General features: G+C 64.0%; 4 protein-coding genes and 1 long non-coding RNA gene across 23 annotated transcripts in view; 3 read left to right on the top strand and 2 right to left on the bottom strand.

Moving 5' to 3' along the window:
• The first annotated feature begins 8 nt into the window (after positions 1 to 8).
• Positions 9 to 8,369, top strand: EME2 (essential meiotic structure-specific endonuclease subunit 2). Of its 7 annotated transcripts, none has more exons than XM_045462412.1 (9): positions 9 to 248; positions 457 to 593; positions 879 to 971; positions 1,637 to 1,728; positions 1,913 to 2,009; positions 2,179 to 2,294; positions 2,480 to 2,669; positions 2,757 to 2,951; positions 6,284 to 8,369. In XM_045462412.1, exons 1-8 carry the CDS (start codon positions 32 to 34, stop codon positions 2,925 to 2,927), a joined length of 1,113 nt encoding a protein of 370 aa, XP_045318368.1. In that variant the 5' UTR covers positions 9 to 31; the 3' UTR covers positions 2,928 to 2,951; positions 6,284 to 8,369. The 7 variants fall into 7 exon arrangements, with proteins under 7 accessions (XP_045318368.1, XP_045318367.1, XP_045318371.1 ...); XM_045462411.1 differs by having other exon boundaries at positions 2,179 to 2,357; XM_045462415.1 differs by lacking the exon at positions 6,284 to 8,369 and having other exon boundaries at positions 2,179 to 2,357; positions 2,480 to 2,535; positions 2,667 to 2,669; positions 2,757 to 2,917.
• On the bottom strand, positions 3,349 to 9,122 carry SPSB3 (splA/ryanodine receptor domain and SOCS box containing 3). 2 transcript variants are annotated; one of them, XM_045462397.1, is made up of 7 exons: positions 8,815 to 9,122; positions 7,628 to 7,765; positions 5,006 to 5,183; positions 4,723 to 4,910; positions 4,501 to 4,603; positions 4,290 to 4,415; positions 3,349 to 4,076 (listed from the first exon to the last, which is right to left on the bottom strand). In XM_045462397.1, exons 1-7 carry the CDS (start codon positions 8,986 to 8,988, stop codon positions 3,736 to 3,738), a joined length of 1,248 nt encoding a protein of 415 aa, XP_045318353.1. In that variant the 5' UTR covers positions 8,989 to 9,122; the 3' UTR covers positions 3,349 to 3,735. The 2 variants fall into 2 exon arrangements, with proteins under 2 accessions (XP_045318353.1, XP_045318352.1); XM_045462396.1 differs by having other exon boundaries at positions 4,290 to 4,603; positions 8,815 to 9,096.
• A 2-nt stretch (positions 9,123 to 9,124) lies between these two features.
• NUBP2 (nucleotide binding protein 2) lies at positions 9,125 to 12,920 on the top strand. Of its 11 annotated transcripts, none has more exons than XM_045462405.1 (8): positions 9,256 to 9,286; positions 10,362 to 10,424; positions 10,698 to 10,816; positions 10,911 to 11,109; positions 11,687 to 11,841; positions 11,943 to 12,053; positions 12,135 to 12,204; positions 12,312 to 12,920. In XM_045462405.1, the coding sequence occupies exons 1-8, from the start codon at positions 9,271 to 9,273 to the stop codon at positions 12,455 to 12,457; spliced, it is 879 nt and encodes a 292-aa protein (XP_045318361.1). In that variant the 5' UTR covers positions 9,256 to 9,270; the 3' UTR covers positions 12,458 to 12,920. The 11 variants fall into 11 exon arrangements, with proteins under 11 accessions (XP_045318363.1, XP_045318362.1, XP_045318361.1 ...); XM_045462403.1 differs by having other exon boundaries at positions 10,887 to 11,109; XM_045462407.1 differs by lacking the exon at positions 10,362 to 10,424 and having other exon boundaries at positions 9,125 to 9,286.
• A 626-nt stretch (positions 12,921 to 13,546) lies between these two features.
• The window catches only part of IGFALS (insulin like growth factor binding protein acid labile subunit), a 28,100-nt gene continuing 16,502 nt past the window's right edge, over positions 13,547 to 25,144 (bottom strand). Inside the window, exons 3-4 of one of the 2 annotated variants that reach the window (XM_045462383.1) lie at positions 22,698 to 22,921; positions 13,547 to 15,542 (exon numbers count right to left, since the gene is read on the bottom strand). In XM_045462383.1, coding sequence (XP_045318339.1) covers positions 13,741 to 15,542; positions 22,698 to 22,728 — 1,833 coding nt within the window. In that variant the 5' untranslated portion in view covers positions 22,729 to 22,921 and the 3' untranslated portion in view covers positions 13,547 to 13,740. Of the gene's footprint in view, positions 15,543 to 16,485; positions 17,717 to 22,697; positions 22,922 to 25,144 lie in introns of those variants that run through there. The other variant, XM_045462382.1, reaches the window with a different exon arrangement.
• Positions 20,065 to 21,759, top strand: LOC123589797. The gene is made up of 2 exons (XR_006708462.1): positions 20,065 to 20,503; positions 20,594 to 21,759. It is a non-coding gene; the product is annotated as an uncharacterized LOC123589797 (long non-coding RNA).

Genomic DNA, 25,144 nt, shown 5'->3' with positions numbered 1-25,144 from the left:
GGCCGGAAGCCAGTTGGAGGCCGGGCCGGCCATGTCGCGGACGGATGCGGGGAGGGCGGGGAGCTCGCGCCGGGGCGGGTGTCTGCGGCGTCCCCCGACATGGGAGGTCTCGGACTCGGACGCCGAGGGCCCCGCGGGCGCGGAGGAGGGTGCGAGGGTGCCCGGCCCGGCGGAGGAGCGCAGGGCGGCGGCCAAGGCGCTGCGGCCCGAGCAGGCCCTGCGGCGCGTGGCGGTGCGCGTGGACCCAGGTGCGGGCGGGCGCGGGGAGTGGCCGCGGGACCCAGAACCGCCCCCTGCGGGCGCCCCAGGGGCAGCCGCATCCCCAAGGCCGCCTCCCGTCCAGGAATTGGCGTGGGTTTCCTGGCGGGGACGCGTGTGGCCTGGGGGCGACCAGATGGTGGCCTCGCCCGCGGGGCAGGGAAGTAGTGACCGCTGTGTTCTTGCGGCCTTTCGCAGCCGTTCTGGAAGATGCTGGTGCTGGCATCCTGCTGGAGGCCCTGAGCACTCTGGGCTGTGAGTACCAAGTGGAAACCCAGCGCCTGGCCCGGAGCCTCAGGTGGACCAGAGCAAAGCCGGATTCTTGCTCCCGTACCGTGAGTGTCCTGGTTTGTAACAGAGTACGATTCTGGCCAGAGTGTTTTATGTGCGAGGCTTCACACACCCTGCACATTTTACAGATCGGTAAACTGGGAAGGAAGAACACTGAGTGGGTGGGGCCCAAGCTACTGTGCTGGTAAGTTGCAGGGCTCCTGTCCTTAGAACCCGACTGGCCTTGGACCTGGCAGGGGATGGGACATGGGTTTTTTAGCAGAGCAGTTCTGGTGGAGCCTGGGATTGACTGTGGCCCGGAGCCTCAGAGCCACCTGGGTGCCCCACAGGTGCCTTCTGAGGTGTGGGACGCAGGTGAACAGGATTTTCTGCTGCTCCTGGAGCCCGAGGAGTTTCTGCAGGGCGTCAACCAGCTGACCCAGGTGCTCTGGTGGGGGCGGTAGGCGTCCACAAATCTCCAGGGGCTGGGTTTCTTAGCGTGGGGGAGCTGTTCTGCCTGTCTCCCTTCCCTGCTTAAGGAGAGAGGGTCAGACAGGGCATGCATGCATGCAGCAGTCTGGAGTTCTCATCAGCAACTGTGGAGCTGTTGTGGGCAAGATGGAGAAGCCAAGTGGGTTCTTGGCCTGGAAGTGGATGGGAGCCACAGCCATTTCCACAGGATGAGAGTCAGGATGAGGAAGGTTTCCCAGAGAAACTAGCGAGAAGTCAGAGACGTTCAATCAGACTCTTTGCAGGTTTTGCTGTCTGTTGTTAGGTACTTATCAAACGTGTCATATGCCAGCCACAGGGCCTGCTAGGGTGCAGGGATAGAGCAGAAATGGGGGATGGGGACTCAGCCTTGCTCTTTTCAGTACCTGGGACGTGCCCGGGGCTTTCACATGTTCTTTGCCTTTGCTAGAGGCGTAAAGCCAGTTTCCAACAGGAGCTGGCTGGGTGACCAGAGAAAGACTGTGTCTGTTTTTCCCAGGACCCCTCAGTTACTCCCAAGCTCGCTTTTTTTCTGTCTGCAAACTGGCTGTGGCCTGGTAGCCCGTGGGTCCTGCCTGCCACAGCCTCCAAAACGGGTGTGTTCATCCTTGGCTTGCAGACCTGTGGCCCACCCTGCTCGGTACCGTGGATCTCTCCTGAGGGCTCCGCCAGCCCCCACGTAGCCGTCATTGGGCTGGATGCCTACCTGTGGTACCGGTCACCCCAATGCCTTCAATAGGCCCGGCTGGGATGGGAGGGTTCAGGGGAAAGGTGGTGGCTTTGGGGGTGGCTGTGACACAGCTGCCCCCCTTCCTTGGGCAGATCGGGGAAACAGAACTGGAGGGTGGGAATGGCAGGGTGGCGGGAGCCGGAGGGACAGGCAACCTCTGCTCAGGTCTCACCAGCCCAGCAACATCCACGAGACGAGGCAGCCGGAGACTGCAGCAGTGGCCCGTACGGCAGTGGCACTCAGCTGGCCCAGGGTGGAGGAGGTGAGGGCTGGTTGGGTGGGGTGAGGTGTTTGGCCTTGGTCCTGGAGCTTGGACTGCTCTCCAGGGCCCCGCGGCCCCGATTTTGGTCCCAGGCGGCATGTGGGGTTGGTCTCAGCTGGGTGTCCCCAAGGGTGACCTCCGCTGACCCACTCTGGGCTCACATCCTCAGGCCCTGGTGCTCCTGCAGCTCTGGGCACACCTGGATGTGCTGCTGGTGGCCTCCTGGCAGGAGCTGAGTCGGCACGTGTGCGCGTTCACCAAGGCCTTCGCGCGGCGCCCCCTCAAGTGCGTGACCACCACCCTGACGGGTGGCTGCAGCCGGGAGGGGGGACAGAAGTGCCTGGAGAGGTGGTACCTTTCTGATAGCTTTGGGAGCGGGGAAGACTGAGGGCTTTGTTGAGCTTGGAGAGTGGGACGTTCAGAACGTGAGAAGTTTCTAGAAGTTCCCCTGCATCCTTCTCTGTCTGCAGGCAGTACCGGGAGTCCCGTGCCTTTTCCTTCTGTGTGGCTGGACGCTGGGCAGGGGGTGAGCGAGTGGCAAGACATGGCACAGGGCTTCGGCGGGTCTGGTGGCGGCAGATCAGGCAGTTCAACCGGGTCAGCCCGGCCGTGGCCGATGCCGTTGTCACCGCCTTCCCCTCCCCCCGCCTTCTGCAGCAGGTAGGTCCCCCTGCACTGCCCCCCCCCCCCCCACATTTGGAGCCAAGTCTCCAGGACCTGCCCTGCTCATCCCCGTGCCTGCCCTAGGCCTACAGGACCTGCAACACAGAGCAGGAGCGCATGGCCCTCCTGGCTGACCTCCCCGTGAAGACGGGCGATGGTGCGCGGCCCCGCAGGGTGGGCCCTGACCTTGCCCGCCGCATCTGCCTCTTCTTGACCACGACCAGTCCTGAGCTCCTGCTGGACCTGGGCTCCTGACCACGTCCGCAGGACCAGAAGGGGGTACGCCGCCTGCCCTGCCTAGCGGGTTAACTGGAAACTACCACAGGCCGAGGGAAGGGAACAGCGCTGCATGTGGGGGATGGGAGGGTGGAATGCTCAGTCAGGTCTGGCCCCCTGGCCCCGAGGGGGTGGTGCCGGGAGGAGCAGGAGATGATGCTCTTGCCAGGAGCTGCCACGCTGGCTGGAGAGGGTGGTGGTGAGGTTCCCCTGCCCTGGGTCCTGTCCACGGCGGCTGCGGGCCTGGTGCCCCAGCGGAACGGTCAGGAAGGGGAAGAAGCGGTAAGATGGGGTCTTGCGGGAGGAAAGACAGCCAGGCTGTCTCCTGGAAAGCACCGTGATGCAGCTGGACCTGATAAGGAAAGAGCCCCAGGCCTCGTCCCATCACCACTGCGAGGCGTTGCCCAAACGCCCAGTTTATTAGGGTCATTTCAGCCTGGGACGGGAGAGACAGCAGCTGACCACATGCAAAAGGCAAGTTAAGAAAGAGCCCCGGCTGGCGGCAGCCGCGGTGCCGCCTCTGACGTGTGTCCTCCGCAGCCCCCAACAGCCGCCCGGGCCCGCGGTCAGTCCCAAAGAGCCAGGACGGCCGCCCCCACACCCAACGCAGGAAGCAGGTGCCCTTGGACAGTTCTGCTTTCAGGAGCGCAGGGCCTGTCCCAGCCTCGGGTGGCAGAGGGACGGACCTCAGCTCCGTCCTGTCTGCTGCCCTGGAGCGTGGCCCAAAAGGGAGGGACGGAGAACGCGCCACCTCGGCCCGGAAAAGCAGTTTTCGTTGGAAAACAAGTTAGGTCCGTCGGCAGCGCTTCCTCTGGCAGCGCCGGGTCTCAGGGCCGCTGGGATCGGCCATGGCCTTGGGCGAGGGCGCGGGGGGCTTGTGGCGGCCACAGCTCATGCTCAGGACCCAGCCCAGCTTGTGGCGCAGCACCTGCTTCAGGCCGGGCGGCAGGGGCAGACCCTCCAGCGTGTCCCCGGAGTCGGGCCGCAGCTGGCGCAGGCGGTAGCAGCACAGGAACTGCAGGGACGTGACGCTGGCGCACGAGCGGATCACCTTCATGCTGCTCTTGGCCGCGGTGGAGCACACCATCGGGTAGAACTTCTTGTTCTGCAGCTTGGTGGCCGCCACGCCTGCGGGAGCAGGGAGCATAGCCTGAGCTCTGGCCCCCTGTGGGGGCTGCGTGTCCCCCGACGGCATCCGAGGACACGGACATCCCTGACGACTCTCGCGCCGGGAATCCCGGCGCCTCAGGCTTCTGTGAGGACAGCCCCCTGGGGAGCCTGGGGTGCTTGGCCTGGGGCTCCAGCTGCCGGCCCCGGGGGCCCGGGCCCAGCCGCCCTCACCTATGCACTTCCTGTTCTTGAAGAAGGTCAGCGTGCCGTGCCAGGTGTCCAGGTGCACACCAATGATGGAGCCCTGGCCGAATCTCGACGAGAAGCTCATCTTGTCGCCCTTGTGGTGGAGGAGCCCTGGGGGGGGGCGGGGAGTGGCGGAGGGGTGAGCCATGCCACCCCGGCCTCCCGCCCGCCCCACCGGCCGCAGTGCCCCGCGCACCCGTATAGGAGAGGCCCCAGCTGTCCTCGTCCCTGCCGAGCAGGCTGCAGAATGTGTGGTGATACTTGTCCAGATCCACGTCTGATGTCCCGATGCCCACCATCTGGGGAGAGCGGGGCGGGCACCGGGGGTCAAGGGCCTGCCAAGGCCCGCCAGCTGGGGAGGTGGGGGGCGGGCCTGGGCCCTGGAGGCACTCCTGCCCCCCGCCCCCCGGCTGCTTACCATGTCGGTGCCATAGACGGGAGAGGTCATCTTGATCTCCCAGAAATGCTGGCCCTCCCCCAGCTCCTTGGTGCCCCGGATGGCCGCCGTGCCGCAGCTGTACTCCGTGTGGAAGTTGACCTTGCGGTTGTCACAGCTCAGCAGGGTGGCCGAAGACTTATTCAGGTCATCCCACACCCAGTCAAAATCTGCGAGGGGGGAGGCCGCCGGAGGCCAGGGCTGGAGGGCAGGCTGGCCCCGGCCTCCTCCCCGCCCCCCCCCCCCGGGGCCCCCAGGCACTCACGCTCATCTTCCTCGCCGCAGCGACAGTCCTTGCCCCGGTGTGCCGCGTGCAGGCTGTTGCAGAAGGAGGCCTCACTCGGACTGTCACAGTCACAGAAGGACTCCCCGGTCACGGGCACGGCGCTGGGGATGGGTGGCGGCAGGGCTGAGGACTCGGGGTCCGAGTCAGAGTCACTGTGCTGGGAGGGAAAGACTGGTTGCTCGGGTGTGGGGCACCGCCGCCCACAGTCCCTAGGCCCGCGGGTCAGCGGCTCTAATGGCCCAGGAAGGGACCCGGGGATTTGGCCTCGGAGGGCTTCCCGGGTCTCCCACGCACGCACTGCCCACCCTTGCCGGTGCCACCCACGGTGACCTTGGACAGCTCCGGCCTCCTGGCAGTGGCTTCAAGGGCTCCACCCCGTTTCCGCACAGCCAGGGGCACTGGGCTTCCAGCTGACGTTGAGCCACCGGGGGCCGCCTGCCCGCGCCACCGTTCCTTGTTCTCTAGGCAGCTTCCAGGCTGAGGATACGCCACAGCCCCACCCGAGGGCAGCCGGAAGCAAGGGAGCCCCAGGGCGAGGGCCGTGCCCTCGGGCAACAGCCGGACTCCAGGTGCCCCTCGCCGTGGCAGTGCCCGTGCACCCTGGAGCCCCGTGGCCCCATGCCACTTCTCCAGTAGGAAAACACTGAGTGGAGACCTGGTCATCCATCTGCCCGAGGGGCCCAGTCGTCCGGGCACGTGTTCCAAGTCTTGAAGGCCTAATGGTGACCCAGAGCCAGATCGTTCTTGCAGGCCAGTTAGGGATGCTTTCTGTGCACAGGAGCTGTTCCTGTTCTAAAGACACAGGCCTTTCTGGACGCCTGCCTTAGCTGTGGACTCCAGGCCAACCAGCAAGGGGCTGGGGTCCTGGTCCGGCCCCACCCTCCAACTCCCTCTCCTGGCCTCTGGGCCCTCCTCTCGCTCCCTGAAATGCCCTCCGCGCAGCAGGCCGGCAGCCCCTGCTCAGACCCGGGCTGGGCCTGCCGCACCTCAGCAAGTCACTGCTCTGAGCGAAGGCCCACAGCCTCCATCGGAGCCCACCAGGCAGCCTCCCAACCCCCCACAGGCCTGTCCACTTTCTCCCACAGGGTGAGGGTGGTCCGCCGTTAGACCGCAGCTTCTGCGTGTCACTTCAGAGAGGCTCTTCCAGCCCCTCCATCCCCTGCTGTGCTCCCCGTCCCGCAGATCTCTCTCCTCCCTTCTCCCACCAGAGTGGAAGCCCCTCGAGAGAACCCAGTCCTTGTTTCTTTTCTGTTACAGTTGGGGCCACGGGGTTGTCACCCAGAAGCCGTGTGGCAGAGACCAAGCAAAGAGAATGGGAAGCTTCAGTTACAGACCGATGCCAAAGGGATACAGGAAGGAGACCCCAAGCACCCCACTACCATGGAATGCTGATCCCTAAAAGCCAAGGCAGACTGGCTCTACTGGCCAGGGGCAGACCCTAGCCCCCTTCCCACTCGGTCAGCAGCCAGGGTCACAGACCAGAGCAGAACAAGGGAGAGGCGTGTTCATCCTTCAGAGGTTCTCGGGGTGACCGGCCCACCCACACAATCCAGTACTCCAGGTCCAGCAGGTGACAGATGAGCAGCAAATGTGTGTCAGATGCTGTGACCCGGCCTCTGAACACCTCCCGCATCTCCCAGTGATGAGCTGGTCAAGGCAGGGACTGGCAGAACAGACTGCTCTGGGTCACGTGGTCCAGGGGAGCCAGAGGCAGGACAGGAATGCAGGCCTCTGGCCTCTTGCTGGCTGGGGCAGTGAGGCCCTAGGAAGGGGCTGCCGCCCCAACTCAGAACTGCAGCCTCCGGGTCTGGAGGTTCTGTGGGGCTCAGCCACACTCACTCTAGAAGAGATGCAACCCCTTCCTCCCAGAACACCTGGCTGCGCAGGGGCAAAAGGGTGGGTGGCTGTGACACGGCAGACGTGAGTCGCCCGAGGGTCACCCCTGCAGGAAGCCAGAGGGGACTCAGGGCAGAACCAAACCCCTGCCTAGGTCGAGGAGACTCAGGAAGCCCTCCACAGTGCCCACCCAGCCAACAGGCACAACGGCCAAGCCGCCCCATCCTGGCCCGGCTGCGGCTGGCGCGGTGAGACTCGGGGGCGTCAGCCACCCTGCACCCCAGTCAAGCCACTCTGTGGACAGCTCCTGGCTCCTGGCCTTCCTGGAGCTCTGGAGTTGCCAACGGAGGAAAGGTGCTGCAACTTTGGTCTCCAAGAATCAAAAGTCTTCCTACACACATGTGTGCATATACATAAACGTCAAACGCACATCTGTCCAGGCAAGAGCACGCGCGTTAGGTTAACGATAGCTACCTTTGGAAGACGGTCAGGTGAGTGGAACAGAAGCTTTTGTTGAATAAACTGACAGAAAATGGAAAGCACAGAGAAGGATACACCATCTGCCCTGGGTCCTGTCACCCCGGGACCGGTGGGTCCTCAACCGAGATAAACTGCCTGGGTGAGCACAGAGCACCCAAGAGGCAGGAGGGCCCGTCCTCTGCCCTCGGGCGCATCTTCGTCTTTCAGTCTGGGCTCAGGCAGTGCCCGTCCTGGGCGTCTCAACCCTTCGGTCCAGCCACGTCCACCTCCCCCACTAGGACCTACCTGCCCATCTGAGTCGTAGCCCCAGTTAGCACTCCCCGCCAGAGCCACGGCCCGGGCATCCGCATCTCGGCGGGCTGCACTCAGGACGAAATGCCAAGCTGTGCTGCTGCGAGGACGCCTGGCCATGGTGGACAGGATCTGGAAGAAAACTCAGGTTCTGAGCCAAGAAGATCTGTGGCACCAACTCCCACGCTCCGTCCTCAGCCAGCGGTGCCAGGCCCATCTCAAGGTGGCCGCTCTTAGGAGCCACGTGTGTGCCCAGCCAGGGCTCTGGAACTCTTCCTGACCTCACACCTCCCTCCAGGGTGCAAGCACCTTGATAAAAGCCAGACAGAGAGCATAGAACACCATCCAGACACCCATGACTCCCGAGTGTGGATTTCAGCCCCTCTCTGAGCTCAGCCTACTGAGCCCAGCTGTCCTGCCTGCGTGTCCCTCAGGCATCTCAAACCTTGTCTGGCTCCTCCTCTGTTGCCCAGTTTGACAAACGGCATCTCCAACCGCCCAGTTCCTCATGCCAGACCCACCGCAGTCATCCTGAACACCCCTCTCCTTCCTTGGGCGGTAGCCTAACAGCGTCACAGCACCTCCAAGGCGTGGCCTGAACACCTCTCCATCCCTGCGGTCGCCCGACTTCCCAACCACAGCTCACCTTCCTTCTGGCTCCTCCCACTCCACTCATTACAACCAAGGTTGTGTTCGGAAACACAAATCTTAAAAATTAAACAACGCTTAAAAAGCCCTGAAACCCCTCCAGCCTTGCATCATTAACAGAGAATGCAAATTTCTGCAACACCTTCAAGTTCGCCTGTGCTTCCCCAAGCCGCAAGGGCCCCGTTGCAGTTGCTAGCCCTGCCCTGCCCTTTGCCCGGAATGCCCTCCCCTCCCGTGCTGGGCTCGCAGGTTCCTTGCCGGCTTCTGTAACCGTCCCGGCGGTCCCCTGCACCGAGAGCTTCCGGAGCCCAGGCGCCCCCGCCCGCTCGGCGCAGGTGGCGGCCCCGCCGCAGCGCACAGCGGGCGACGCGCTCCCGACCCGGTCCCCGCGGGTGTCCGCTGCCGCGCGGTGGCGGGAATTACGACGGGGACGCTTGGCACCGCCGCCCGCACGAACAAAGGCGCACCTGGGCCTCCCGCCGCCAGCGGAACCGCCAGGCCAGCGGGCGCGGGTGCCGCCGACCGCCGCTCACCTGTCGCCGCCGCCGCGTTCCGCCGGCCGGCCGTGACCTACTTTCAGCTCCCGAACGAGACGTAAACAATCCCCGCCCCGCAGCCCGCCCCCCGCGCCGCATTGGCCCTGCTGCCGCGGCCGGGTGTTGGCGGGCGCTGGCGGCCCGGAGCAGGGGGCGGGCCGCGCGGCACATGTTTCCTGCCGACAGGATGCTGGGCCTGTCAATCCTGACTCGACATCCCTATTGGTCACATCTCAAGCCGTCGGGGAGAGGGCCCGGGCGCCCGTTCGGCATAGGGCGAGAAAGGGCCCAACACGGAAGTGAGTCCATCTCCGGTTCGCTGGACGCACCGCAACGTGCGTGCACCTTACGTGGGACGTGATTGGCTGAGTGCCGCGCGAGTGGCCCTATCAGGACGGCCAGGGGGCGGGCGCTGCGCGCTGGAAGCGGAAAGCGGCCGCGGGGCGCGGCGGGATGGAGGCGGCGGCCGGTGAGCGCCGGGGTCCTCGGGAGTGGGAGGGTCCGGCGCGCAGCTGCGGGGCGCGGCCCTGGGTTTTCAGCCGCGGGCAGGCAGGTGACGGGCGCGGGGTCGCCGTACTGCACGCCATGCGTCCGATTCGGGGGCCTGCTGGTGCCGGAAGGTCGGAGGCTCAGGTTGTAACCGACGTACTGGTAGAGTTCTGGGTTAAGCGGGGGTCCTAACGCGAACCCGGACGTCTCTTCTGGTTCTGCGCGAAGTACTAGGGTAACTTTCTAAAGGTCCCTGCAGAGGAAGAGAAGTGGGGCGGGGCGTGCGGAGGAGACTTTCCGTAGCGGCGCTTTGCCGCGCGCGGCTCGAAGTCGTGCTCGGTCCGGTCCGAGTCCTCGGGGCAGACCTGGGGCAGGCACTGTGTGCTTTTGTGACAGAGACCCGCCAGAAGCTGGGCCAGTTGTCCCTCTCGGGTTTTCTTGTGGAGGCTTTGCAGGTGGGGGCCTTTGAACCTACCCATGGAGCGTTGAGCAGGGGGGTGGTATCAGTACCGTTGTTTGTGGAGCCCGCCTGAGGACCCGGGCTCGCAGCGACGGTGGTGGGGAAAGTCGCTTGTCGGACACCGGGCAGGAGTCTGGATGGCGAGGGCCAGAGGGCGCTGAGGTAACAAGAGAGTGTCGCACAGGGGTTGCGTGGATGCAGATGGCAGCCCCTGGGGGTGGCAGGGGTGGGAATGGTGAATATTCAGTGACATTTCAGGCTCCCTGAAAGGAGAGGGGGGCTGAGGCAGAGTGGCCAACGGCCAGCAGGGATCCACGGTTGTTGGACCCGGGCCCTCATGGGGAATAGCCAAGGATGCAGGTGCAAACTGTGGCCACCCTAATGCACGTGGGGCTTAAGGACCGGTCTGAGTCAGAGAGGCGGTTCTGGTCCCCGGAGCCAGAAGCGTCCTTCCCGAGAAGAGGACGCTGGGCACCCACAGGTCCGTCCTAGGAGCGGGGGTGGGGGCCGCCCCAGCACAGACGCACCTGCCATCTGTCACGATGAGCCGGTCCCCCATCGTCGTCCATGTTTGCCTGTTTTCCCCTGGAGTCAGCTGGGAGCCAGCAGCCCCTCGGCTCATCGACCACGTGCGAGCCGCGTGTGAGCGAGCTCACAGGTGTGCAGTGTAAAGGGGCGGCTCGAGGCCCGTCAGTCCCGCCCCAGCAGCCGGGCTGCAGGCAGGGGCTGTGGTGGCAGCATTCAGAAAACCCGAGGGTCAAATCTGGGGCTGGGCGACTGGAAGACCTTCTGCCTGGGGTGTTTGCTGATGTCAGGGTGAGGGGGCAGGTCTCAGAATCTGGGGCGTGGGAGGTGCTGGGCGACCCCTCGGTGAGTGAGCGTGGAAGAGCGCCTGGCACTGAGGTCCTCTGCCCTCCTCCCTTCCGGCTAGAGGCTGGAAACCTGGCAGGCGTCCGGCACATCATCCTCGTGCTCTCAGGAAAGGGGGGGGTCGGGAAAAGCACCATCTCCACGGAGCTGGCCTTGGCCCTGCGCCATGCAGGCAAGAAGGTGAGCACCCCCCAACCCGGCCACTGCGCGGACGTCCCTTCTGCCCCTGCCTCGGGAGCCCCCTGCGCAGTGTGGACGTCCCGCTTCCTTGCAGGTGGGGATCCTCGACGTGGACCTGTGTGGTCCCAGCATCCCCCGCATGCTTCGGGCACAGGGCAGGGCCGTGCACCAGTGTGACGGCGGCTGGGTGCCCGTCTATGTGGACCAGGAGCAGAGCATCTGCCTCATGTCCGTGGGCTTTCTGCTGGAGAACCCCGACGAGGCCGTGGTGTGGAGGGGGCCCAAGAAGAATGGTAATGGCCGGTGGTGATGGCGGGCGGAGGGGGGCGGCCAGCCTTCCTACTCGCCTCAGCTGTTCCCATTAGAAAGCGCAGGAACCGCGGGCCCTCCCCACGTTGTTGGGTAAAGCAGAGACTCCCACGGCAGGCTCCCTGTTTCCACGACGGTCCTGCTGCCCACCTGAGCCATCAGGCCGGTGCGGGGGATGAGGGCAGGAGGCCCCGGCGAGGCTGGGCTCTGGGGTTTCTGCCCCAGCAGGCTGAGCGCGGGGGGCTGCTTCGGGGCGTGCCTGTGTGGGCCGTCGCTGCAGGCCGCCTCCCCTCCGGCTGCCAAGGCTTGAGGTGCACCCGGGTCCGGGCACCGACACCCCCAGGAGGCTCACGGGGCCCGGCGGAGGCCTGAGCAGGAGTGTTGGGGGCCCGGGAAGGAGCCTCCCTGCCGCGCGGTGCGCTTCCGTCTCCCAGAGGAACGGCTTGCTGTGCTGCCCTCGGGCGGCCCCTCTGCTGGAGGCTGGCTGCTGGCCAGGGACTTGGAGAGGCCCCCGTGAGACCCTGGCCTCACCTGCCCCCGGGCCTCCCTGGGTCGCTACAGCGCTGATAAAGCAGTTCGTGTCGGACGTGGCCTGGGGGCAGCTGGACTACCTGGTTGTAGACACGCCACCGGGGACGTCTGATGAGCACATGGCCACCGTGGACGCCCTGCGTCCCTACGGTCCCCTGGGGGCCCTCGTGGTCACCACACCCCAGGTACCCCGTGAGCTCCTTCGGTCTCCTGGAGGTCTGGGACCCTACACCCAGGGCCAGGCAGAGTGACCCGCTGGCCACGGTCCTCTCTTCCTCGGTCTCAGGCGGTGTCCGTGGGGGACGTGAGGCGGGAGCTGACCTTCTGTAGGAAAACGGGGCTGCGGGTGCTCGGGGTGGTGGAGAACATGAGCGGTTTCGTCTGCCCACACTGCGCGGTGAGTCGTGGGGACTTGGCGGGGGTCAGCAGCCCTTGAGGGGGTTGGGCCGGCGGAGGGAGCAGCACGTGTCTGTTGTAGGAGTGCACCAGCGTCTTCTCCCGGGGAGGCGGGGAGGAGCTGGCCAGTCACGCCGGAGTCCCCTTCCTGGGTGAGTGCGTTGCGGCCCCCGTTGGCCCTTGGGCTGGCTCTGGGAGCCCCTCTGCGGGGCCCTCCCCGCCGCCCTCACGGCCCCTCCCCTGCCGTCTCCCTTCACAGGCTCTGTGCCCCTGGACCCAGAGCTCACTAAGAGCCTAGAGGAGGGTCGAGACTTCATCCGGGAATTTCCTGAGAGCCCAGCCTTCCCTGCGCTCCTGTCTATAGCCCAGAAAGTTCTGACCGAGGCGCCTGCTCGCGTCCCCTGATCGAACCCTCCCCCCCCCACCCCCCGCGGCCCAGCCCCCCCACCATGGGCCTCCTGGCGGAGTATATGCAGACCCAAGCAGAAGGGTGTGGGGCCAGCATTCCCTCCCTCAGCCCTGCCCCTGGAGCCAGTCCGGTGCTCCCGTAGCATCTGGACAGCGGAGCGGCTGACAATGAGTGGTTCCCCCAGGTTGGCCCGTGGCAGGGCCCAGGGGGACGTGTGGGGTCCCGGTGGCCTGAGCTCTCCCTGGCTGGCACGTTCCCACTTGGTCTCACTGTGCTCAAACGGCAGTCGTCTCCCCCTGGGCCCCAAAGCCCACGTGCCTGGAAAATCGTCGGGGCCTCTGCTGTCCTCGGGACTCCTGTGACAGAAGGGGGGTGGTGACAGAAGAGAGTGTGTCGTGAGGTATTAAGTTTGTCACTTCAAAGGAACCCACAATTAAATGTTCTCCTTTACACCCCTCACCGCGGTGACAGGTCTGATGCTTCCAGACTCTCCTGTCCCGGTCCCGGCTCTGTATTTGCATGTTGAGCCCTTCTCAAGAAGCAGGCACCCCGGCCCCGAGCCCCCTGGATACGTTTGGGTCAAGTGTGGTGGCAGCACGTGGAGGGCTTGGTGATGGCGGAGAGGCATGTGCGTTGGGGGAGGCTTAGCCGCTCCCGCCTCCTCCCGCCCCAGGGCCCAGGGCAGAGCTGAGAGCAGGAGAGAGGAGCGAGGTGGAGGGCAACCTCCGGTCCCACTTCCTGAGGGACAGGGGCGGGCGCGCCACGGACAGATGCTTCCGGGTGTGGAAAGGACGGCAAAGGGGGCACTGCCGAGAGCTTTGGCCCGGAGCTGGGGGCACGGACCCGTGTCCCAGCTGGCAACGGAGGCTGCCCCGGCTGAACCTCGGCTTCCCAGGACCAGGGCCTCCAGGGACACTGCACGAAGAGGACAGCCGAGGTTCTGGGGCCCCAGAGTGGGTGCTGCCGCCCCTCAGGTGTGGGCGGGCGTCCTAGGAGGGGTGTGGTGGTGGGGGGACACAGGACGGGGACCTGGGACGGAACCCTTCTTCCCAACCCCCCCCCCCCAGGCTACACCCCTGTGGTCACACGCGTTTGTTAGATTGCTTTTAATTACCGACTGGGGGGGGGGGTGCTATGTGATGGCGGTGCCCCCACCAGCAGAACCCCCCGCCTGCCCCAGGTCCTCCCAGGGACAGGACCCCGGCAAGCGAGCAGGTGATGCCTGGCCCCCGAGGCGGACATCGTGTCCCCGCCGGGCTCTGGGCCGGCGAGCCCACGGTCAGCAGTGAGCAAAGTGGGCCTCGGCCACGTCCCGCAGGTCGAGGCCGGCGACGGCTGCGGGGCCAGTGCAGGTGATGTTGTTGTAGGCGTACGCAGGCGGCTGGCCGTCGTCGCCGTCCGGCGCTGCCCGCACGAAGCGGGGGACCACGTCGGGCTGCTGCAGGGCCAGGGCCCTGAGGGCCCGGAGGCGGCAGCCGCAGTCCCAGGGGTTGCCCTCAAGCCACAGGCGCTCCAGGCCGGGGGCCCGCGGCACGAAGGTCCGCAGGGAGTTGTTCCTGAGGTTCAGGTAGCGCAGCTGCCCCAGCGGCGCCAGCACGTCCTCGGGCAAGGCCTCCAGGCGGTTGTGCGACACGTCCAGCCAGAAGACGCGCTGCAGGGGCCTCAGGGCGTCCGCGGACAGCGCCACCAGCCGGTTGCCGGCGAGGAGCAGGTACTCCAGCTTGCCGAGCCCCTGGAAGAGCTGGCCGGGCAGGTGTGCGAGCCGGTTGGCGGTGAGGTCCAGCTCCAGGAGCTCCGCGAGCCCCTGCAGGCCCTGGTCCTCCACGGCCACGATGCCGTTGTCCCGGAGGAAGAGCCGGCGCAGCCCCGAGAGGCCGGCGAAGGCGTGCGGGCGGATGCGGCCCAGGCAGCTGCGCTCCAGGTGGAGGCTGTGCAGCCGCCCCAGGCCCTGGAACGCCTGCTCCGGGAGCGCCCGCAGGCAGTTCCCGGACAGGTTCATGACCGCCACGCTCAGGAGGCCGAGGAAGGCGCCCGCCTCGATCTCCTGGATCTGGTTGTCGTTGAGCGTGAGCACCTCCAGCTGGCCCAGGCCCTCGAAGGCCTGGCCGTGCAGCTGCCGGATGCGGTTGTGGTCCAGCCGCAGCTCCTCCAGGAAGTGCAGGTCCTTGAAGGTGCGGGGCCGCAAGCCCGCGATGGCGTTGTGCGAGAGGCGCAGGACGTGCAGGCCCAGCAGGCCGGGGAAGGTGTCCTCCAGGAGGCCGCCCAGCCGGTTGTGCGACAGGTCCAGCCAGCGCAGCGCCCTCAGGCCCAGGAAGGCGCCGGGGGCCACGGCGGCGATGAGGTTGTGGTCCAGGTAGAGCTTCTGGAGCTTGGGCAGTTTGACGAAGACGTTGGCCTTGACGCTGCGCAGGGCGTTCCTACTCAGGTCCAACTCCCGCAGCTCGCCGAGGCCACAGAAGAGCACGGGCTGCAGGTAGGCCAGCTTGTTGCCCGCCAGCACCAGCTCGCGGAGGCCGGCCAGGCCCTGGAAGGCGGCGTCCGGGAGCACGGCCAGGCTGTTCCAGCCGAGGTTGAGGTCCCAGAGGCCGGACAGCCCCCGGAAGAGGCCCTCGTCCACCCTGCCCAGCAGGTTGTTGCTGAGGCCGAGCGAGGCGAGGCCCGGGGTGTGCAGGAACGTGTGGGCCGCCAGCCCCCGCAGCTGGTTCCGCTCCAGGTGCAGGTGGTGGAGGTTGTGCAGGCCGAGCAGTGCCCGCGGCTCCAGGCTGGCCAGCCCGCTGCCCTGTAGGTTGAGGAAGCCCAGACCGGAGAGGTTCTGGAAGGCCGCCGCGGGGATGGAGGAGAAGTTGTTGCCGTCCAGCCACAGGGCCCTGGCGCCGTCCGGGATGCCGTCGGGCAGCCGCGTGAGGTTCCTGGAGCTGCAGAAGACGCTGAGCTCGTCCGAATAGTCCTCGTGGCCGCAGGTGCAGACGGCTGGGCATGGCGGGCTCTCAGCCTTCCCCAGAGCCCCGGGCTCCGCTCCCTCCAGGCCGCAGGGGCCCAGCGCTGCCCAGGAGACCAGGAGCACGGCCAGGGCCGGGCCTCCTGCAAGGAGAGGACCCGGAGGACGTGAGTCCCGGGGCGAGCGAGACCCGGGACGTTCCAGGCCTTGGCCTGCGCCCGCAGCTCGGTATGGAACTCGGCACCGAGACCACAGCACGTGACCGTGAAGACAGGCGCTGCCAGTCAGGCGGCAGAAAGGTGGGAGCCGAGTCGTACTCACCCCGCCGGGACTAGAAGCGGCGCCAGACAGGACAGCTGTCGTCCGGCTCCAGACCAACTGTCCTCTCCACCCGGCAGGGCAGCGATGCCCCTTCCCAGAGGAAACCTGCCCGTAGAGCTGGGCGGCCGTCTGCGTCCCGAACACGGGCACCGGCCAGGCTGCCAGGTGGGCCCAGGGGGAATGCGGGAGGGCTTTCTGGCACAGGCCCGGGTCATGTGTGCTCGCTGCCCTCGAGCGCCGGCCGTTGCCCCCAGATTGGAGGGCCCTCACACGGGTGTTCCCTGGCATATGCAGCCCGCTGCCGGCATGGGGACAGAAGCAGGGTGGACAGAACGCCATCCCCTCGCCAGGGGCCAGGGGTGTGTTAGGACAAAGGGCGCTGGGCCTCACAGCAGTGCCACCCCAAAACCTGCATTGAACGCTGGGCTGTCCACAGAACTGGGCCTGTCCCGGCCCTTGGAAGGGCTCAGGGACTCAGCGTGAGGTCAGAGCATGCCCCATCCCCTGTGGACGGGACCAGGCCCCACGGGGCTGGAAGGGCAGCAGTCCCCAGGGGAGGGTCTCTGGGGGTTGAGAGGGGACTCCCACCCTTCCCCTGCACCACTGTCCTGGGCCCTGGGACCAGAGTGGAGGTGGACAGAGGGAACTGAGGCGTTCTGGGACCCCAGCAGGGACACTTCCCCCATCGGCCCACCCAGAAAGGCCCGCCCCTGGCCGGGCGGCTGCCCCCAGAGCGAGGGACCGGGGCACTTGGGGGCGCCTCACCTCTCTTCAGGGCCATCCCGCGTGCAGAGCAGACCACAGGTGGGCAGTGAGCAGGGGTGCGTCTGCTGGGGCCGGCTGCTCCTGCCCTCTGACTTCCCCACTGCTGGGGCAGCCAGCACCCTGCCGCAGGCCAGCCCAGCCCTGCTGACCCGGGTTCCATTAACCCCCTCATGCCCGGCTGCCAGCATCGGCCCCGAGTGCCCCGGGTGCAGATAGCACAGGGGAGAGTCGGGGGGTGCCGCGTTCACCCCGAAGCCACCTTTGGGGATCGAGGTGGGCGGTGGTGCAGCTCTGGGGGATGGGCGTGTCCCCCCACCTCCGCCCTGCAGGGCTGAGCTGGGCAGAGCTGGGGCAGCAAGCGTGTGGGGGCAGGGGTCTCCCCTGCAGCAGCCTGTGGTCGGGACAGCTTTGGGGAAGCTGGGAGAGGAGGCCCCGCTGCTTGGCCAGCCCCCGGAGCCCAGGTGGGGGCCCCTCGGGCCACTGTGGGGGACCTCCCCGCTCAGCAGATGGCCACGTGGGAGTTAAGTAGGAGCTGGGTCTGGCATGCTGGCCACACCTTCCCTCCCCCTGCCCGTTTCCTAACAGCCTGGGTGGGGTCCTCATTAGGACTCCCCGGGGCTTCTGCGACCTCAGGGTCAGCTGGTGTCTGGCCGCTCCTCCTCCCCCAGCCTCTTCTAGGAACAGCAGCCGGGCTCCCGGCCACCTCGTGTTTGCTTTCCTAGCACTGCCCTCCCGGGAAGAGCGGAGGGAGGCCCAGCCTTGGGGGCCAGGTCTTGCGCCGCAAGACCAGCCTCCACGTGCTTTGGGACTCCTGCTGTCCCCAGAGCTGTTGGGGCGGGGGGGTGGGGGGGGCGGGGGGGAGGCATGGCCACCCCGCTCCGCACAGGATGGCGGCCCAGCGCCTGGCCTGCAGGCAGCCCTGGGTCAGGCCAGGAAGTAGGGGGGCAGCAAGGTGCTGGTTGCTCGAGCGAGGGGAGCCCTGCTGCGCCTTCATCCACCGGCCTCTGCTCTGCCCAGAACCCCTCTTCCCTGGGGCTGGCGGGGTGCAGTCGGCCCTCCAGCCCCGCCTCCCGGCCTCTGCCCACGGGGCCCTCCTCTGGCTGCGCAGGCGGGGCTGGAGGCAGGGCTTGCGGACATTCAGACTCCAACGTGACGCCCCCACCGCGAGGCGACGCGGAGGGAGGCGGTTGCTTCACAGCCCCGTGGAGGGGACAGTGGGCAGCTGCGGCGCCCCTCCCCAGCCCCCCACCCTGCCTCGCCCCTGCTCTGCCTGAGCTGCTCATGCCTGAGGGTGAGGGCAGCTTTATCTCTCCCTTTATTGAGCTTTGATTGATTTCCAGGTCGTTCTGAGAAATTATAGATCTGCCGGGAGAAAGTCCACGCCCAGAAATTTACACGGTAAACACGCACTGACACAGCGCAAAGTGCAGACTCAGCACGTTCGTGGCCGAGGACCCTCGTCAGGAAGGGAGGGTGAGCATGGGGAGGGGACCGTGCTGTCTATAGATCCCGGGTGGGGCGCTGGAGAACTCGGGGGGCTGGGGGTCGCTGCAACGCCAGCCTGTCCCCGGCGCCCCAGGCCTCCCAGAGCGGCCTGTCCTGGCTGCCGGGTCCCTTGATGCGTCTGCCATGCACGGTTGACCGCCCGAGGGTCTGCCCGAGGCGCGCGGCGTCCTTCGCTTCCAAGCTTCTGTGTACGGGGTTCGCGCACTGGCTTTGGCTGCTTCTGTCGTGGAGGCTGAGCGGTCCTGGCGTCCAGCTCAGACCTCGGGGCGCGACACTTGGATTGCTCTGGGCTGTGGAGTCGCACACCGCACCCCCGCCCCGGCCGTCCCCGGCCCCAAAGGGGAGTGAACGTCGGCTGTCGTTTGTTTCTCAAATGTTGGTGACGCACCAGCACCTCGGGCTTGTCGCTGGGGGAATGTCCCATTTTGTGATTTTGTTCGATTGTCGGATAGTCTGATGGGTGTGTTTAAAAACTTCTTCTCCGGATACAAGTCCCCCATCGGGCACATGTGGGCCGTGGCATCCTGCCTGCTGTCCCTAAACCCTGCAGGGTCACTGAGCTGGGTTCCTCGGGTGCCAGCCTGAGGGACAGCAAACCCAGAGTCCTGACCGTGCAGACCCTCGTGTGGTCACATCCCATGTGCCACAGGGACCAGAGTGCACCCTGGATGTGCGTGTGGACACGATGTCGGGGCCCCTGGCCATGGGGGGCTGCCCCCGAGGCCAGAGGGTGTGGGGAAGTGTCCGTGGCTTGTGGAGCAGATCCCCGCTGGAGCCGTCCAGCCACCTGCACGTGGCCCCTTTTGGTTCCTCACATGTCGCAGGAGCAGCTTGCTGGGTGTGTAAGCCGAAACCGGAGCCTGTCGGGGTGAGGGTCGTGCTCAGGTTTGTGGCGGACGGGTGTTCTCACCATGCTGTCTTCCCGCCCCCGCACGCGGTGCTCTCGGTGCTCCTGGGATCTCTGGTCGTGTGTAGGTTTTCTCCTAGGTGGTTGTTGCTTCTTGATATTATCTGATCCCTTTTTTTCCCTTGGGTTCCGTCTCCCATCAGTCGGGGCCGGACGCGCCTGTCGCTTGTGGGGTGGCACAGTGAGCGTTAGCTGGCGCGACACCTTCACCGATGGCTCTCTTCCGCGCCAACAGCTTGTGATGTGTAGAAAGTGCACAGCCTTGCGGTTTGGACGGCGTGCCCCCCCCCCCCCCCCCCGCCGCTACAGGACCCTGTGTGCGCTCTGTGGTCTTGTGCGTCCCCCACACAGCAGCGTGTGAGTCCTTCGTGCCTTGTTGGCTGAATGGCTGTCGCCCTAGGGATCTGCACCACGTGTGGGTCCACTAGCCAGCTGATGGGCGTTTGCTTTGTTTCTGTTTTGGGGGCTGCTACGGCGTTGGCATGAACGCTCAGATACAAGTCTTGGTGTGGACGTGTGTCTCGTCCTTCCAGTAGGTTCTCAGGAGTGGAATTGCTGCTTCACAGGATATTTATGTATAACTTTTTAAGGAGTTTATTTTTAAGTGGCCTCTATGCCCGACGTGGGGCTCAAACTCACCACCCCAAGATCAACTCTCGTGCTCTCCTGACAGCCAGGCACCCCTTATGTCTGACTTTTTAAAGAACCATTCTCAAAAGCGTAACATTGTGAGAAGTGGGAGCGTTCCAGCTGGGTCTCGTCCTCACCCGCACGCGGGGTGTGCTGTCTGCAGGTCAGCTGCTCCCATCCCGCGACCCTCCGTGTCGTGGACAGTTAGGGCCGAGCACCTTCTCATGTGCACAGTGGTCCTCGTCTTCGCGGGCGGGGTGTTGATCTGAGTCTTGTACGTTTTTAAATTGTTTTCTGAGTTGTCAGACTTTAATTGTCGGTTATCAGACACGATACTTGCAGATACTTTTCCTTGGCTGTGGCTTACCAATTAAAAAAAAAAAAAAACCTTGGGGCGCCTGGGTGGCTCAGTCAGTTAAGCAGCCGACTTCGGCTCAGATCACGATCTCGCGGTCCGTGAGTTCAAGCCCCGCGTCGGGCTCTGTGCTGACAGCTCAGAGCCTGGAGCCTGTTTCAGATTCTGTGTCTCCCTCTCCCTGACCCTCCCCCGTTCACACTCTGTCTCTCCCTATCTCAAAAATAAATAAAAAACGTTAAAAAAAAAAATTAAAAAAAAAAACCTTGTCCTTTGAAACGTGGAAGTTTAGTGAAGTCCAACTTACTGAGGTTTTTTTTGTTTCATGCTTTTTGTGTGCCTAACCCAAGATCACAAAGTTCTTCTAATCAAGAGACACGGAGTACCTTCCCATTTACTTACCTCTTCCTTAATTTTTCTAATCTTGACACTATTTTTTTAACTTTAACGTTTGCTTATTATTTTCAGACAGAGCACGAGCGTGAGCAGAGAGAGACAGAGAAGCCCAAGCAGGATACTTGCTCATCACACAGCCTGATGTGGGGCTTGAACTCACAACCTTGAGATCACGACCAGAGCCGAAAGCAAGAGTTGGACACTTAACCGACTGAGCCACCCAGGTGCCCCTTGTGTTTTTGATAAAATAGTTTCTACTTATGTTATTAGTCTCGGTGCTGTTGTGAATGAAGTGGTCTGAATTTCATTTCCAGGTGGTCATTAGCAGGTAGAAGGATCCTGTATCTCTCTTACCGATCTTGTGTCCGGGACCGTCAAACTCACCGGCCAGGTGTGTGCGTGTGTCCAGATTCTGTAGGACCCTATCAGCCGTGACTAAGAACGTGTTCGCTTGTTCTCTCCAGTCTGTGTCCTACCCCTTTTCTGTTCCTTTCTGTGCCTCACCGCACGCCCAGTACGATGTTGAGTACGGAGGCGAGAGCACACCTCCCTCACCTGCTCCTGGTGTTGGAGGTGAGCATTCGGCCCGTCACCATGACTTCTGATGCTCTGACAGGCGGAATGATGCTCTCGAAGATACCCTGTCCTTCCGCCGGAATCCGGACTGTGTCGGGTTACACGGGCAAAGGGAGTGGAGGTGCTGATCAGCCTGGATAGTGAGACTAACCTGGGTTTTCCAGATGGACCCAGTGTCACCGCAGGGGTCCTTGACGGTGGAAGCGGGGGATCAGGAAGGGCGGGCGTAGGCAGTGAGAGGACCCCAACCACGGGTGGGGAGTAGACAGGGAGGAGGCCAGGAGCCGAGGAACGTGGGCGCCTCCGGCAGTAGGACGCCTCTGGGAGGACGCAGCCCCGCAGACACTGTGGTCCGGCGTGGCCCGGGTCCGACTCAAGGCTGCCGGCACGAGGTCCACGAGGAAACTTCGCACGGGTGTCTTTTATCCTGAGGCCAAGGAAGCTGCCTTCCCGCGGTTGGACACTTCCCACCACGAACGTGCCGGGTTTCGTTCCTTGTTTCGCTGCGCCCGTTGAGTTGATCCCGTGGATTTTGTCCTTCGTTCCCCTAGGATGGGCCGCGACGTCTGTTGGTTTTCAGATGTGCAGCTGATGGTGCAAGTGCTGTCGTATTTGGGTTGCTGATGCTGTGTTACAAAGTTAACACCTAGGTTCACCAGGGACACCGACGTCTAGTCTTCTGTCAGGCCCAGGCTTGCGTCGCAAAGGAGCTGGGAAGCGTCCCTCTGTCTTCTGAAAGACTTTGTGAGTGATGGGTGTTATTGACCGAAGGCTCCGTGAAGTCACCAGGCTCTTCCTTTGTGTGAACTTTAGACTTTCTGTGTTAATTCAGTTTCTTATTACAGGTCTGTGGTGTTTTTCTGGTTTTTTCTCAGTCCATTTAAATGATTTGTGTCCGTAGGAATTCATCGGTGTCGTTCACTCGCATTCCTGGAGAGGCCTTGACGTTTATTTCTGCAGGGTGGGTGGTCCGGTCCCGTCTCCCGCGTGAATTCGGGAACCTGGGTGTTGTATCACCGTGGGTCTGTCAACTTGATGATCTTTTCAGAGAGTTTGGGGTTTACTGTCCGGCTGATTTCCTGTCTTCTTCTTCTTCCTTTGTGCTTCTCTTGCTCTTCTCTAGTGTCCTGAGGTAGAAGCCTTTTCTGTGCAGGTGTAGGAGGCCCTGGGCTTGTCTGTGTCTGACAGACGCTGGTGTCCGCTTTTGCTTCTTTTGACCCACATGCTTAGAGATCTGTTACTTCACTTCTAAACGAGGGGAAGTTTTCCTCACTTCGTTCTGCCACAGGTAACTAATTCCGCTGGGGTCAGAGGATGTACTTTGTATGCGTTGGCTTCTGGAAACTTAGGACGACTTGTTCCGTGGCCAGAGTTGTGGTCTGTGCCTGAGGACGCCGCTGCGCGGGCCGTTCTGAGCCCAGGCGGGTTCCGTCGAGCAGTCGCGCGCCGTGCTCCTTCCGCGTCCTTGGCGATGGCATCGACGCGGTCTGGCTCTTGCCGAGAATTAACACCTCTAATCCTTACTGCTACGTTACTTATCTTCCTTGCGATTTCTCAGTTGTACCCTTGCTTACGCTGTACATACAAAGTGTTCTTTGTCCCCAGGGGCTGCCACGCCCACTCAGTGGACAGGAGCCATTTGCTGCTTCATCAGAGGACTCTTAGAAAGTCAGGGTTCCAGGTGACACATAATTATGACACCTGTCTGAGCTGGCAGCCGGGGAAGGAAGACACAGGATGTGGTGTCCTGCCTCCTCGCCCCCCTCTCCCCACCTACACACACCCACCTGGCCACGGTGGGACCCCGGATGGGCTTGACCCCCACCTCTGCTAAGGGCTGACCTTTGATGCAGACAGAGCCCCGGCGGCACATGGGCACAGAGTGTCTCGCCGTCTGGATCTGTGGGCCCCATACCAGACCACGTCCCAGGCCTCCCTGCTGCCCCGGCCCAGGATCGGCATCCTGGGGAGATGGACCAAGAGAAGCCTCTGCTTTTATGGTTTCACTGACACGTTAATGATGAAAAGTTCAGGGGGCTACACCACGATGAATGTCCTCAAAGGCCCTGAAACACACACTCGGGTCACTGCTGTGAACCTCACCCCGTACACAGAGACGTGTGGTAGGTTCTGATTAGTAAGGCCCGGTCACCACTGAGAGCCCAGTGCCTTCCTAGCTGGAGAGCAGCACCACAGCAGGGCAGACAGACCCCAGCCAGGAAAGTGGGCGCACGGCCCTAGGGAGAGACTTCAGCACTCCTCCCCGGGCCGCGGGGGCCCTGGGCTCGTGCCCGATGGGAGGAGGACGGGCCGCCTCAGAGCCCCTACGTGTCAGGGAAGAGGTGAAGGAGAGAAGCCACGCCAGGCCCCAGCCACACCGCCGTGCCCCGCACCGCACGCTTCGGACAGGCTCCCAGCTTCGCATCCGTGCTCAGAAAGGCGACACCTAGGAGCCCAGGAGGCGGGAGCCGCAGCAAGAGATCAGCGAGCAGGAGGGCACCCCTGACCCCTTCAGGAAATGCTGGAAGGAGGGTGCCGGGCTGGCTCAGTGGGGTGTGAGTTCAAGCCCCACACTGGGTATGGAGATTTAATTCTTGAAAAGAGGAAAGAGAAAATGTTGCAAAGAAAGACGTCTCCCCAAGTGGCTGAAACCCACGGAGGGACAGCCCATAACCGTTTACGAAGGGAGCCGGTGGTGTGCAAAAGTGCACAGAGCGAGCACCAGGCTCCCAGCAGAATCACCTCCTTCGAGCTCCCCACGAGTGAAGAGACCTCCCCCTGCCCCCCGCACCGTGTTGCCATCATTTACAGGAAGCAGACCGGGCTTGTACAAGGAAGGCCGGAGTGCAGCCGCCGACACACTCACGTAGAGTCGGCCAGACCAGAGTAAAGCGTGTGACAAAGCCCGGTTCCCCTGGGGGTGACTTTCGGCCACGCTTCTGCGTGTCTTGCCACCTGCCGGCGCCCCAACGCCCCCACCTCACTGCCCCGCTAGCGCGCCCAGCCTCCCGGGTGCTGGCGACTCCCGAGGGCGCGCTTCGGCCTGGACCCGCCCCCGGCCCCAGTGGACGCAGCTGGACCCCCCACAACAGCGTGCTCACCGCTCGGCTCACGCTGCGAACCCCTTGGCCTCCCCTGCAGCCCCACACGCACTCGAGATCCCGTGGAGACCTGCCCGCCCCCACCTCCGCACGGCTGCGAGTGGCCCCCAGGGTCCCCCCGCACCCTGTCCGCCGACCCGCCTGCCACCGCTCCCCAATCGCCTCCCCTCAAGGCTCAGCCACACTGGGCTCCCGTCACGCACTTCTGCCCCAGGGCCTCGGCACTCGCTGGTCTCTCCCAGAGATCAGCAAGGCCCTCTCCCTGAACCTTTAGTTTTTGCTCACATCACCTCCCTGGCCACAAGGCTTCCCGCTTGCTCCTTGCCCACTTTATTTTCCTTAGTGCTTCCTCAGTCCGAGCTGCCCAGGATGTCCATCTTGTCACTCCGTCCCTCTACCGGGACAGAAATCCGACAAGGGCAGGGCTTTCTGTGTTCACTCAACCCCGAAGGTAGCTCGGCCTCGGCCCCCAGGTGTTTGTCAAACCGGTCACTGGGGTTCAGGACGAGGAGCAGTGCCCCTCTCCCCTCCCCCCACCTCAATACGGGAGACCCACAGGACAAAAGGCCAAGCAGCAAGACCGCAGAAAGTTCACGAAGGAAACCGAGCCCACGTGGGGAAAAGGAGGTTCCCTAAACAAAGCTCACTGTGCTCCTTTACGTTCCTGAGCACTGACGTGATCTGAAAAAGACGCCATTTACGACAAGAACAAAGTAGACTGGGACTGACGTTCCCGGAGAACCGACGTCTGGGAAGGAAGCCGTGACACCCGACGTCACCCAGGCAAGTGCTGCGTGGCGCTCTGCCTTCCCCTGGGTCGGGCAGGGAGTCTCTCCTTCCTTGGAATTTCCCACATGGTCACAGCAGCCTCGACATACCTGAATTTACCCTAACGCGGTCACTTGAGGGGGACAGTCCTACCAGAAGGACCCACCCGGTGGCAAGAGTCCACTCGCAGGGCCAAGGATGATGCAGTGACCCCAGAGCACCTCAACACAGGCTCATGTGTGCCACAGCGGGCACAGCCCACGTTCTGGGCCATTTGCTTGGCTGTGCCCGTTATAATCACACTGCGAAATCATCACGGTGGCACTTCTCTGAGTTCTAGGAGCCATGCTGGTGACCTACGGAAGATGAGGGGTCAGTGGGAATGCGTGGAAGTCGCAGCCAGGTGGTCAGAAGGGCAGG

The sequence above is a fragment of the Leopardus geoffroyi genome, chromosome E3 (genome assembly GCF_018350155.1).
Source record: "Leopardus geoffroyi isolate Oge1 chromosome E3, O.geoffroyi_Oge1_pat1.0, whole genome shotgun sequence".
In the NCBI taxonomy this organism is placed as follows: domain Eukaryota; kingdom Metazoa; phylum Chordata; class Mammalia; order Carnivora; family Felidae; genus Leopardus; species Leopardus geoffroyi.
This window is presented reverse-complemented; position numbering and strand designations above follow the sequence as displayed.